The following is a 12,420-nucleotide window of genomic DNA, read 5'->3' as shown; positions in this document are numbered from 1 at the left end:
TCCAAGATGCTCCTTGACGCCTTCAGGCGCCATATTGGATACGGGCAAGCATGTTCTTTAAGGGAGTGGCTTAGCTGTAGGGGCCGCTTTGATTCTGTAGAGCCGGTTGAAACTATTGTAGGCGCCATTTTAAATAAGGGCAGAATGGCTGAATCGTGGATGAATTAGCTACACCCTAAATATTTCTTTTGCTGAGATAGCACTGGATGTAGTCTCACACCAGCCCAGTAAACCACCTTTGCTTAGATTACAAAAATATACTAATCTCGGAAGAAAAACCAAAACTTATAGGCCCCCACTGATTACCATTTTCTGCAAAATAAAAGAAAAAAAAATCCTTCCGCCCAACAACAGATCACTCCTGAGTTCTGAAAGACTTGTAGATTTCCTTAAGAAAATCTTTTTTTTTTTTTTTTGGTCTCTCAAGGTACAATGGCCTCTTTCCGGCACGATGCACTTTAGGTAATGCTATTTCCAAGGAACGGTTGCACGATCAGCCTTCTCCAGCCGGGCACCCTGCAAGAATACAGGACTACCACACCCATCCTTCTCAACCAGTATATCCATAGGTCTGTGGAAGATGATGAGAGCTGTAGCCTATCTGCAGATCGCCTGGTTCGGGAAGGTTGCTGCGAATAGGAATAAAGGTTTAAGCGTCGAAGGAACATATATCTTCCGCCATCCCTTTTAAAGCTGGACTGTAAGTCGACAGGAAAAGGAAGGCGAAGATAACCTCCGAAAATAAAATAGATTGTCTACGCCTCTCCCGCCAGCTGCTGGGGAGCAGCGAGCGAACAGCGCAGGAGGAGGCGGAAATGCGCGCTCCCTGTTCCTTCCGAGTGGTTCGAATGGTGGCGGCGGGGGCGCGCCCAAGTAGTCCCTCCTCCTCCCTACCCGAGCCAGCCAGGCCTTCGCAAGCGAAGGGCGGGAGCCATGGCGGAGAGTGGTCTTGTGGAGGGGGATGCGGTGTCGACTCCCTCGCAGTCCGCCGGCTTCTGCCCTCGCCGGTGGGACCGGCTGAGGCTGGCGGCGGGACCCTGGGCACGGACGCTGGGCTTGGTGGCGTCGCTCGGCCTTCTTTATTTTCTGCGGGGCCCCCTCCGGTTGCGAGACAACTTAGCGGCAGGTGAGGGGCGGGGAGTAGTTTTGAGAACGTAAGAGGGGCTCGTGGCAGGAGAGCGAAGGCCCATTCAGGTGTGTAGGTAGGAAATCGATGGGGGGACGTTTTCGAGAGGTTCCGAAGCCAGGTTCATTCATTCCGGGGGTGATAGATGAAAGCATCTATCGCTTTGCTGACCCCTGATTCACGTGGTATACAGACACATGGGTGAGGATGAAGGATAAGATAGGAAAGGGTTGTGTTTTGCTTTCACCCTAGCGTTTCTGTGTATTTTAAGTGCTTCCACGCCCTAGAGGTGTCCTTATTTCATCTTTAGCCAATTAAGTTTTTAAGCTCCCCCTAGAATCCCCCACTTCTGCTGCACCTCTGTATTCCTATTTTATTCTTTGTAGTCCTTGCTGTCATCTTCATTTTTTTAAAAAAATAAATACATTCTCTGGTCTGTGCTCATTTGTTGCTGTCTGCAAGCACTGAATAATGACAGTGTCAGTGGTAAGAGCTGTTGCTTGCTGGAAATAGATGTCAAGTTCTTGTTTGAGGGCTGCAAGACATATGTGGCTTAAATGCCATCCGTCTTTTACTGTGCTTTTAAAAAAAGGAGAGGGAGATTCCTACATGTTTTAATCAAATCTACAAATACTGTATTCTAGTACCAGTTCAAAATTAATGGTAGGTTGATTTTTTTTTTTTTTAGGTTGAAATTTTTTATTTAAATAAAAACATACTACAAAGTTAATGGTAGGGATGATAAAAGCATAGTGTGAATTTGCATTAACATGTGGTGTGATTTGAAGCTTAATCTCCATGTTATTCAGAATTAAGTCTTAAGTTTGCAGTATCACATATTGCAATAAAACATCCCAAAGATGTTTAAGCAGCTATGTTAGAATAATGTGTTCATTGCTTACTGTTGCCATGCGATCCCACCAAGTTCCACCAAAGTCCAAGGGGCTCATTATATTCATGCAAGTTAAATGTACTATTGATTTCTGCTTTGGGATTCCCAAGAAATAGTGATGTCTGTTCTGTGCCTTATTTATAACATTTGTCTTATTGTCTCTTGCAAGTCATGATTTCAAAAACCTTAGGAGGATAAACTTACTCTGACAAAATGAGCTATACGGCTTGAATGGTGATGCTGTAATGGCTACAAGAACTGTCAAATTATTTATTTATTTAAAACATTTTTATGCTGCCCCCATCGCAACAAAGACTCAGGACGGCTCACAACAAGAACAAAATTACACAGTAAAAATATTAAAACCCGGTGCATCTCGGCTTAAAAAATTTAAAATCCTACAAATACCCAATAAATTAACACTTAAAATAAGTTTTAAATAAAAAGGTCTTAGCCTGGCGCCAAAAAACAAATAACGATGGCTCCAGGCAGACCCCTCTGAGGAGCGCATTCCATAGGTGAGGTGCCACCACAGAGAAAGCCCTCCTCCGGGTACTCACCCTCCTAATATCATTCACAGAGGGTTCCCGGAGAAGGGCATCTGTTGCTGATCTCAAGGGGTGGGAGGGCATATATGGACGCAAGCGTTCCTTTAGATAGCCAGGACCCAAGCCGTTTAGGGCTTTATAGGTCATAACCAACACTTTGAATTGGGCCCAGACTTCAATCGGGAGCCAGGGGAGCTGACGGAGAACTGGGGTTATATGAGAACAACGGCTAGTCCCCGTCAGCAACCTGGCAGCTCTATTCTGCACCAATTGAAGTATCCAAATGTTCATCATCAACAAACCATTTAGTCTTTTCATTTAATGATCTGCTGTTTCTAATAGTCAATATGCCAAACTCCAAAACAAAACTGTTGTAATATGGTTAGTAATGCTTCAGGGAAATTTTGTCTAGGCTAGCTAATTTTTATGATTCAAACTTGAGAGTGTTGCTCAGAACTAAATATTATAAGCTGCAGTGGAATTTACTTCCCAAGAATTAATTTTAGTTTAATATATTGCAACCTTAATTTACCTTTGAGCTACATTGATATTAAATTGATCCTATGTGTTCCTGCTGGTTCTGGAGATTTTATTCAAAGTTTTTTACAATGAACCCTTAGATGCTGACATTTTTAAAGTATTGACTTAATATTACTTTTAAAAAAGAGGAAAAACTGTGCCTGATGCATAGACCAGTATAAATAATCATTGAATAAATATCCAGAATTTTCTGTACTTTGCATAATTCTGGTTTCTCCATCAATTTAGGCTATATCTAACATGCATTCTCCCTTACGCCTCAGAGATGGATTCTGTGTGTCTCTTTTCATGCCCAGCTCCAAGGTTGAACCTTTCTTTCAACTTCATATCTAGGAATTTGAACAATCCTGTAGCTTTCTAGGTGTTGTCATGGTCCCTATGACCATGCCTGTTAGTACCCTATTGGTTAGCCCTGCCTGTTAGTGTAAAACAGAAACAACCTCCCCCCTCCCCCTTGCATTGTGTGGTACAAGCTTATTTTTAACAGTTGCAGTCTGCTCTTTTCTACAACATTAAGGAGAGTAATAATCTGTCATTTACACAAAGTTAAAAATAGAAAAGACAACTAATGGATACTAAAATTTATTTACACTCATGATGTAACAACCTCTTTTTGTGTTGTTACTGTTAAACTTGATACACTCATGATAATAAACACACCTTTAGCTTCAGGATAGTGAAGGAGAAAGACTGAATCAGTGTTCACACTGTTTAGGGTTCTATAAGGTAAAATCAGCTCTTTGACTCTGATGGTTTCTTCGCCACAAATGGTATGTTAATGTAATTGCTTATGGTGGCCTTTTTCTTCTAAACTTGCAGTTTCCTTTAAACTTTCTGAAAGGACATGTTTATGGAAAATACATCCTCCTAGTAAAACCTAGGCTATATATCTAACATGCTTTCTTCTAACTGGAGTGCAGCATGGAATTGTGTCTTAGGTAGCTGAACAATGGACAATGTTGAACAAAATCCTACATCTTTTTCCAGTGTTTTCAATGCTGGTCCAGACAAACTTTGGCTGAAAAAATGAAATGTTCTATATGACTATATGTTCTGTATAACTAATGGGAGTTAGTACTTGTATAATGATACTTTTATATCCCCTATTCCTAGGCTGATTGTTACTTTAAAGCAAAATTACAAGAAAATCATATTAAAATCTAATTCAAAAGGAAAACTGTTTAGGAAGCAGGATGAACAAAACTGCCCTGTGGCACAGAAGATATGCAGGAAGAATATCTACTAAACAGTCATGAACTGGTTGCAAAGAATACATGGAAGTCCAACTGGCTGAGGCCCAGGTTGTACTTCTCATTTTGAAATTGCAGTATAACCAAAATGAGGCCCCAGTTCTTCCTTGATCACTACCAAAGAACATAAGACCCAACCACAGGGCTGTGTAGTCTGGTTGTCTTAGCTGCACATGGGCCAACTAGATGCCCACAAGCAGGACTTGAATACAATGTCCCCCTTTCCAGCAGTTAGCTTATAAAGGCATGCTGACCCTGATGCATTAGTTACAGTACAGCCATCATGAGTAATAGCCTTTGATAGCTCTATGCAGAAATTGTGAGAAAACTCTTTCATGTACAGTGTGCTATCCTTTGCACATCTGCTGGAAAGTACACTCCATAGAGATTGATATGGCTTACTGTGTATAGGATTGCAGACTCAGCCATATATTCAGAGTGTCACTTAAGTATTGTGTCATTTAAACTGTAGTATTTCTGTCAGATTTAAAATGTTAAGTGAGGATCTGCCTTGATATACAGAAAAACTCCAGTATGGTAAAGTTATATCTATTTTGTTTATTGAGTTTTCAAAGTAGAATCCTCCCCATCCCTGTATACACTTCTTATTATTTTCTTTTTCTGCTTGGAGGTAATTCTAGCTAAACTAGGGATTTATTCAGTAAGCTGGGACACAGTCATTCCGTCACATTGTTTCTTTGAAAATATGGAATATGAATGAAAGCTGTCCACAACTTGCAGGTTGGAAGTGCTATGCTAATGAAATATTTTTAAGAATCACATTCCAGTAGTACTTTCATTAACTCTTTAAGGATGTCATCATATACAAATTTAGACTGAGAAAACACCTTTAGCTTCTAATATTTCCCAGCCAAGTAAGTGTGCATAAGATTGCAGCATTAGTATATTAGGATCTGTAAGATGTTTTTCTGTTTAAACATGAATAGTATTGTGCCATGAGGAGCAGCAAAATAAATCTCTTGATATATATAGTATGCAGTTTTGGAACACTGCACTTTTTGACTAAAGTTGATTCCATAACAAAATTCCTTGTTATGGAAAATCAGAACTGAAGGTTTGATCTGAAACAGAATGTAGATTTGTATTTTTTTAGTTCTATGTTATTCACACCTGCAAGACTGTTCTTTATTTCTTGCAATTATAGACTGTGGCTGAATTCAAACAACATGATAACCCACATGCAAGTGTGGATTGTGGGCGGTTGCTGAAATGTGGATTATGATATTGTCTGAATCCAGCTGTACTAGCCATAGCTTCTTCAGTATGAACAACCCACAGTTCACAACCCAGCAACAAATCACAGGTTCTCTTCATGGCTTGTTCATGGTTAACAAACTCTGGACTAGATTCAAACAACATATTTGAGCAATGACCTATGGTGTAATGATAAATCATGTTCAGCCCATTCTTGACTCTTGACTATGGGTTATTGTAGACATTGATCAGGCAAGGCTTCAGGTAGCTGAGCTTGCATATTAGCTCAACTCCAAACTAGTGACAAAAAAAGAAAAATATTTTTTAAATTAACAAAGATGTTTGTACACCTTTATGGCATAGAACAAAGGTGGTGAAGCAGTAATAGCTGTTCCAATGTGTCACTAAGATGCTTTGGACGGGTTGTCCCTTTGAAGTAAAAATTGATCTAAAAAATAAATAAAAATTGGCAACTGTAAAAGGGATGATGACAGGATTGAGAGGAGACAAGATCATTTGTGTCATGCCAGTCACCTGAGGGAGGACTAAGGGAGAAGGGGAGAAGTGACAATCAACAGTGATTCCAGTCATTTGTTAGGCACACCATGGATTGTCCCATGAACAGCCCATACCAGGGTGGGTTGCCATGTCATGTAAACTCATCCATTGTTTGAGTTAAACTACCTTGCATTAAGATGTGTTTCTCCGTCAGGGATCCTTGCATTTAACCTTACCTAAATTAGCTAAAGCTAAAATTTTAACTAAGATTGTCATTGCCATCTTCCTCAACTTGGTACCCTCCATATGTTTTGGATGACAACTCCCAGCATTTTTGACGAATGATAAGACTTCCTGAGCTGAAGGGTCAGGCATTTAAAATATATGAAGGGCACCAGCTAGGGAAAGACATTTAAGACTACTGTTAGTGTTTTTCATTGAAGTTCTCAATTTCTTGAAGTATGGCAGCTTATTATATTTACTTTTGGCACTGATTTGTAGGTTTGGTAGCTTTCCTAGTAACGTTCAACTTTTCCTATAAGTGCTTAGGACCATTTACTTTAAGCCCAACGTGGGCTTAAAAAGTGATTCTAGTCAAGTACCCTGTTTTGCCATTATGCTTTCGTGATGCATTTTGTAATAGTCCATGCAGGGCTTTTGAAGTCCATATGTAACCACACCTATAGTCAAGCCCAAGTTCTCATTCAAACTTTTCAAGATGTGCCAGTAGCCAAAAGTAGACCTAACTGTGTATCTGAAAGTGCTTCGTATGTAATATTAGCAGACATTCTTGGGGAAGCAAATGTATTGATAATGCTGTCCTATTTTATTGGCAGTGACTGTTTTCTTGAGCACACTGACTCCAAAATTCTATGTTGCACTTACGGGAACTTCATCTTTGATATCCGGTCTGATATTTGTAAGTATTTGTTCTCTGTTTTCTCTTTTACTGGAATTTGTGTCGGTCCTACAGAACAAAAACTATAGAGGAAATGAGACTATGCTAATAGTTGGACTAATTGGCTTTTATAATGTTAAAAACCAGTACAGTATACTAATTTTCAGCCTTTATAGACAATCAGAGAACAAGAAAAACTCAGTTTTACTTCTGATTAGATAAATCCGATTTATCTAGTCACTTTTGTTGCCTTCCAGGAAAAGAAGTATGTTGATGCAGGTTTGACAGATATCGGATTGCAAATTAGCTTCAAGTTCTGTTCTCTCATTTAGGGTTTTATTGCTGTTTTGTTAAACCTCCTTTGAGAGGCATATTTTTCTTTTACTGTGTCAGTCAAGAAATACGGTTTTGTCATTTTAAGTTAATTGTATCTTGTCTATGTTTCTTGTGTATGCTCATGTTTATTTTTTAAACTTTAAAACTTTAATTTTTTTAAAAAACCCTCAATAGCCTTGGTTATTGGGTGGTATAAAAATGGTTTTAATGAAGTTTCTTTCATTTCGGTGGGTCTACTGCATGTAGGACTAACATTCAATACTAATCAAGGTTTAGCATCCAAATTTGCAACATTGTTTAGGAAATGTATAAAACTTTCTGTGGGAAACTTTATTTTAATCAACCTTTTTCTTTATTTGAATCAAACCACACTGATTTTTCCTAAGCTAAAAGGCCTCCTCTCCAGGGTTTTACTAAGTGGTCATTTTGGTTGCTCTCTTCTGTATCTTTTTCCAATGTGATAGTATTGTTTTTGAGAAGTAGTGACCAGAACTATACACAATTTTGCAAGTGTGTTTGCACCACAGAATTCTGTAATGCCATTATGATTATGATGTTGGCAGTTTTAGTTTTGGTTCTTTTCCTAATGGTCCCAAAATTTTCCCTTTTCCCATGGCTGCATATTGAGTGGGCATTTTCATTGAGTTACCTACCACAGCTCTAAGATCTCTTTCCTGAATCAGTAACTGCAGTTTCAGACCTCTTCAATATTTGAAGCTCGAGTTTATTGTCCCAATGTGCTTTTCTTACACTTGCGTAAACTGAACCGTATTTATCATTTTAATGCCCATTCCCCCAACTTTTTGCATTTTGGATATATTTTATTCCTTTTTTATTTCATTATCTTAAAAAAACTTTATAGGCAAATCTGGACACCTCACTTCTTTTCTAATTTCATATGACCAATGAACAAGTTTTAAAAAGTCACAGTACAGGAGAACCCCACTGTTTATACCCCTCTGTTATAAGAAATTTGAGAGGTCTTTGTGTTAGGCACATCTATGGCTTTGCTATCTTGAGGATGAAAAGCATTGTTGATTTACCAACTGAACTCTAGGTGGAGCTCTTATACAAAAAAAGAAACCACAGCCTTAGCATTTTTTTAAAAATACAAGTTAGTGATTTGCAACATTATTCTTATTGATAATTTTTTATATTTTACAGCAATATTATGGAAGCACAGATTATAAACTGGAATGGTTTTGTGGTACTTCTACAGGAAAGGCTTATGTGCAATTGCAAATGGGCTTATTTCTTCAGTTGCCTTAGGTCTATGCAGTGTTAAATTAACTCAAAAAAGGTGAAAATGTTTTTCATCTATGCAGGGTTGTTCAGCTGAATAACTCATTTTACTCCATGTTTCTGCATTTTTGTCCAGAAGAGTTTGTGTTTTGTTTGGCTCTATGGGCAAACTGCCTTTTTATTTGATGGAAATAATGTTTGGTTTTGTATAGGTGTATTACTTTTTGGTTTCTTATTGCAGATATTTGAATGGTGGTACTTCAGAAAATATGGCACATCTTTCATTGAACAGGTATCCGTGAGCCATTTGCGGCCACTTATTGGAGGAACAGAGAACACTAGTTCTCAACAGGCAACTTTCTCTGCTACTAATGGAGAAAATGAGATGAACAGGCAGAGTCTATCAGGTGATTGCTTCTAATGTCTGACTTTCCGTGAATGTAATTTATAATAGCTGGTCTTAGCCAAGGTTGGTAAATGCAAACTATTTACTTTGGTAAATGCTTTCACTTTTCTATCTGATAATCTTTTGTCTGTCTTAAAATAATCAGAGTAAGAGAAATGGTGAAGTATATTGGATTGGTGCTAGGAATTGTCTGGGTAAGAGATGTTTTAGTTACTGTTTGTGGAACTCTTGCAAATCCCCAAACAATATAATTTTATTTGTAATATGATGCAAGATCTACCTCCAATTATATGCATCTGAGGGTGCAATCATGTGGCCACTAGACACTGTCTAGAAAGCCATAGGATAGATTGGAGTCCCAGTTCTGACTTCGGTAATGTATAGAGCTCTGCCCATGGAGCAGCCTATCTTCCCCTTCAAAGTTAGTGATGTTCTTTTTTTACTCACTGTGGCTCCAAGTCCCAAATGCAACTTTTGAGGTGTTGTAGGCTGGTCATGGAGGAGAAGAATGAGGCCCTCCTGAGATACAAGGAATCACAGCAGTTCCTCAGTCCATTCACCTTACAAGCAAAGTCAAAATACATAGATGTCTAAAATCTGTTGCCTTCTGCAGGGTGACATTGTTTGGAAGCCCATAATCCTGTTTTCAGTTGAATGCCCATAATCCTTCAGGTTTGGAGGGTTATGGACAGCGGTATTGGATGGCACCCTAAGTGAAAGCATTTTGAGAATATCTGGCTTTTCACATTTCCTGTAATAATAAAATACTGCTTTCTTGAAGTGCTGGCTTCATTCAAGCAAGCAATGAAGCCACAGTTGGAAGGACCTATGTGCTTCCCCATCTCTTATCACTGATTTATTTTCTTCTGTTTTTTCTTTAGTACTCATATCCTTGCTATGACTTCTAAATATTCATACTGTGGCTAGTGCTTGTATTCCAGGATTTCAAGCCTGCTTCACAGCATGGTTTATGATTTTGATTAGTTTGCAGATGTGGATGTCATTGTAAAATATGAAGAACACTAAACAAGGAAATTAAAATGGAATGCCAAGCCTCAAGTGTGAAAAGGGGAAATTTATGAGCCCTTTGTACATTTTTGATTGTTCAAACTATGGTTATTTTGGAAGAAACTTTTATATACTTAAATCCTGTGCAAACATAATTATATTCAATTTATTGGACCAAGATTATTATGCATGAACTGGGGCTCAGCATGCAGAAACAAATCTATCAAGGGCCTGTATTTCTGGTAGAATATTAAAATTAAAATCTGTTTCATTTCATAGAGTGCAAGGTATGGAGAAATCCCCTGAATCTTTTTAGAGGAGCAGAATATAGCAGGTATTGTGTTTGTTTGCTTGCTTGCTTGCTTGTTTGTTTGTTTTTGTAGCAATTGGAGTAAGATTTTTTGGTTTGTCACAAGTTCACAATCTTGTGCCTTCTGAAGGATTCCATAGACCAAGACATAGTGGGGACCTGCTTGGATAGATGACTAATTCTTTCTTTTGTAAGGGCAGGACAGTTACATTTAAGGTTAGGGTCAGTTTTTCAGACATTCATATTCTCAGGCATAGTGAATTTATCATTTCTTATGTGCAAATAGAACAATAACCATCATGCGACTGAATGCACATTTCCAGCAAGCACTGGAACATGTAGTGAATAAAAATATCCACACCAAGATTGATACTCTTTACTGGAGAAAGAATCTCCTCCTGTCTTTCATGTACAACTTGCCTTTATTCAGTTTCATCATACAATGCATACAAAAAGTTTAATCTGCTCAGAATAATATACTTCTTAGTCTTTTGTGTGTGTGTGTGTGTGTGTGTGTCATTTAGGCTACAATCCTGTACACACTTGCTTGGGAGTAAGCCTCATTTACTTCAGTGAGGCTTAAGTTTGGCTAGACGAGCATTGGATTCTACTTTTAATGAAACTTCTTTTTCTCTTTTGGAGATACACGTGGGTGACTGGAAAGGAGCCACTTACATACTACGATATGAACTTGTCTGCTCAGGATCATCAGACTTTTTTCACATGTGAAACAGACTTGTTTCGACCTTCAGATGCTGGTATCAATATATATACTTTTTACTTTGTGAAAGATAAAAATGCAAATGGGATGTGCTTTTGTTGTTGGAAACTGTTGTTCTAATTTAATGGTGGGGAACTGTTTTCCTGTTGAGACCCATATTATCTCTCTTCATACTTGTTGGGCGTACATTTCTATCATGGGTATGGCCTGAGACAAAAGTGGGTAGAGTTGCATATGTAATACTTATCTTTGCTCAGTATGCAATAGGGAAATAAAGACATTTGCATCCAGGCATTCTTCTTCTTCAGCATGTGCAAAGTTCTGCTTTGTGGTTGTAGGACAGAACACAACTGTGTAAATGATAGCAGTTAGTTAGAGGGAGCTTCATGAGAGGGAGCATGACCTGAGGGCCTGTAAGTCCAGTCTGAGATTCAGGTTTGGCACATGGACTGGAGATTCCCCACCTTTCTAAAAAGCCCAGAAAATGAAATCAATGTATGGATATGAAATGTCCTTAAAAATGCTGACTCTTTCTACTGAGCATTGTCGGGCCTTTTTGTTCTTGTTTTTACTTTCCCTTGACAGCTGTCAAAAGGTGAGCTGGCATAGGGAAAGTAATGCTTCGACTAATCTTTGCTCATAAAGAGTGGGTGGCCCATTTTACACCCCTTCATAGTGAGAGGGTTCTCATTCTCTTTCTCTCTTTGATCCAACTGCCCTCAGGGTCCTGTGGATTTTGTACTTTCCTCAAGTCTCTAGCTGCTTGGAAAAATGCAAGTGCATGGGGCATTGTTTGTTTCAATGCTTTCTGTGCTGTCAGCCTGCAGATAAAATAACTAACATCATGTTAGGTCTGGTCTCAGAACCTCATTGGCAGGCTGTCTTTTTCCAGGCTTGCAAACAGTATCTTTACATGGTGAAGGATTCAGAAATGTGATCTTGCAGTTATGTTCTGAAGTGGTAAGGTTTGAAGAAGTACTGTATGTATCATCCAGTTTTCCAAATGTATAGATCAGCCCAGAGGCTTATTAATTAATTGCCTGGTTGATTAAATTTCTGTACTGTCCCATAGCAAAAGCACTCAAGGTGATGACAACAATCCATAAAAACAAGATAATAAAATACAATAAAATAGCATAAAATAGAGAAATGTTAAAGTTTAAAAAGCTAAACACAAACAGCAACAAAGAATGACTGCAGAAACACATGGGATGGGTAATCCCCTCAAGTTCCTGGGTGTTGAAGTTTTTAAAGGTCTAGTCATAAAGGGACATCTTAATCTGGCTGCTAAAGGAAGACAAGTTTGGTGCCAGGTAGGCCACAGTGGGGAGATTGTTCCAGAGATGCAGGGCCACCACAGAGAAAGTCCCACTCCGCCTTTGCTGCTGCTCTCCATCCCTTTCCCAGAGTTCACGCTTTTTGGAGGTCTT

General features: G+C 38.8%; 1 protein-coding gene across 6 annotated transcripts in view; it reads left to right on the top strand.

Moving 5' to 3' along the window:
- Positions 1-933: 933 nt before the first annotated feature.
- ST7L (suppression of tumorigenicity 7 like) overlaps positions 934-12,420 on the top strand; it is a 55,235-nt gene continuing 43,748 nt past the window's right edge. For 5 of the 6 annotated variants that reach the window (XR_006416401.1, XM_044447263.1, XM_044447253.1 and 2 more), the window contains exons 1-5: positions 934-1,126; positions 6,906-6,988; positions 8,787-8,952; positions 10,239-10,293; positions 10,912-11,027. Coding sequence is in view for 5 of the 6 variants with exons in the window: in XM_044447263.1 (XP_044303198.1) it covers positions 934-1,126; positions 6,906-6,988; positions 8,787-8,952; positions 10,239-10,293; positions 10,912-11,027 (613 nt within the window). In the remaining variant the exon portion in view is untranslated. The remainder of the gene's footprint in view (positions 1,127-6,905; positions 6,989-8,786; positions 8,953-10,238; positions 10,294-10,911; positions 11,028-12,420) is intronic. The other variant, XM_044447245.1, reaches the window with a different exon arrangement.

Source organism: Varanus komodoensis, unplaced genomic scaffold (assembly GCF_004798865.1).
Source record: "Varanus komodoensis strain SLA01 unplaced genomic scaffold, ASM479886v1 scaffold1, whole genome shotgun sequence".
Classification (NCBI taxonomy): domain Eukaryota; kingdom Metazoa; phylum Chordata; class Lepidosauria; order Squamata; family Varanidae; genus Varanus; species Varanus komodoensis.
The sequence above is the reverse complement of the archived record's forward strand: the minus strand, read 5'-3'. Positions and strand labels throughout refer to the sequence as shown.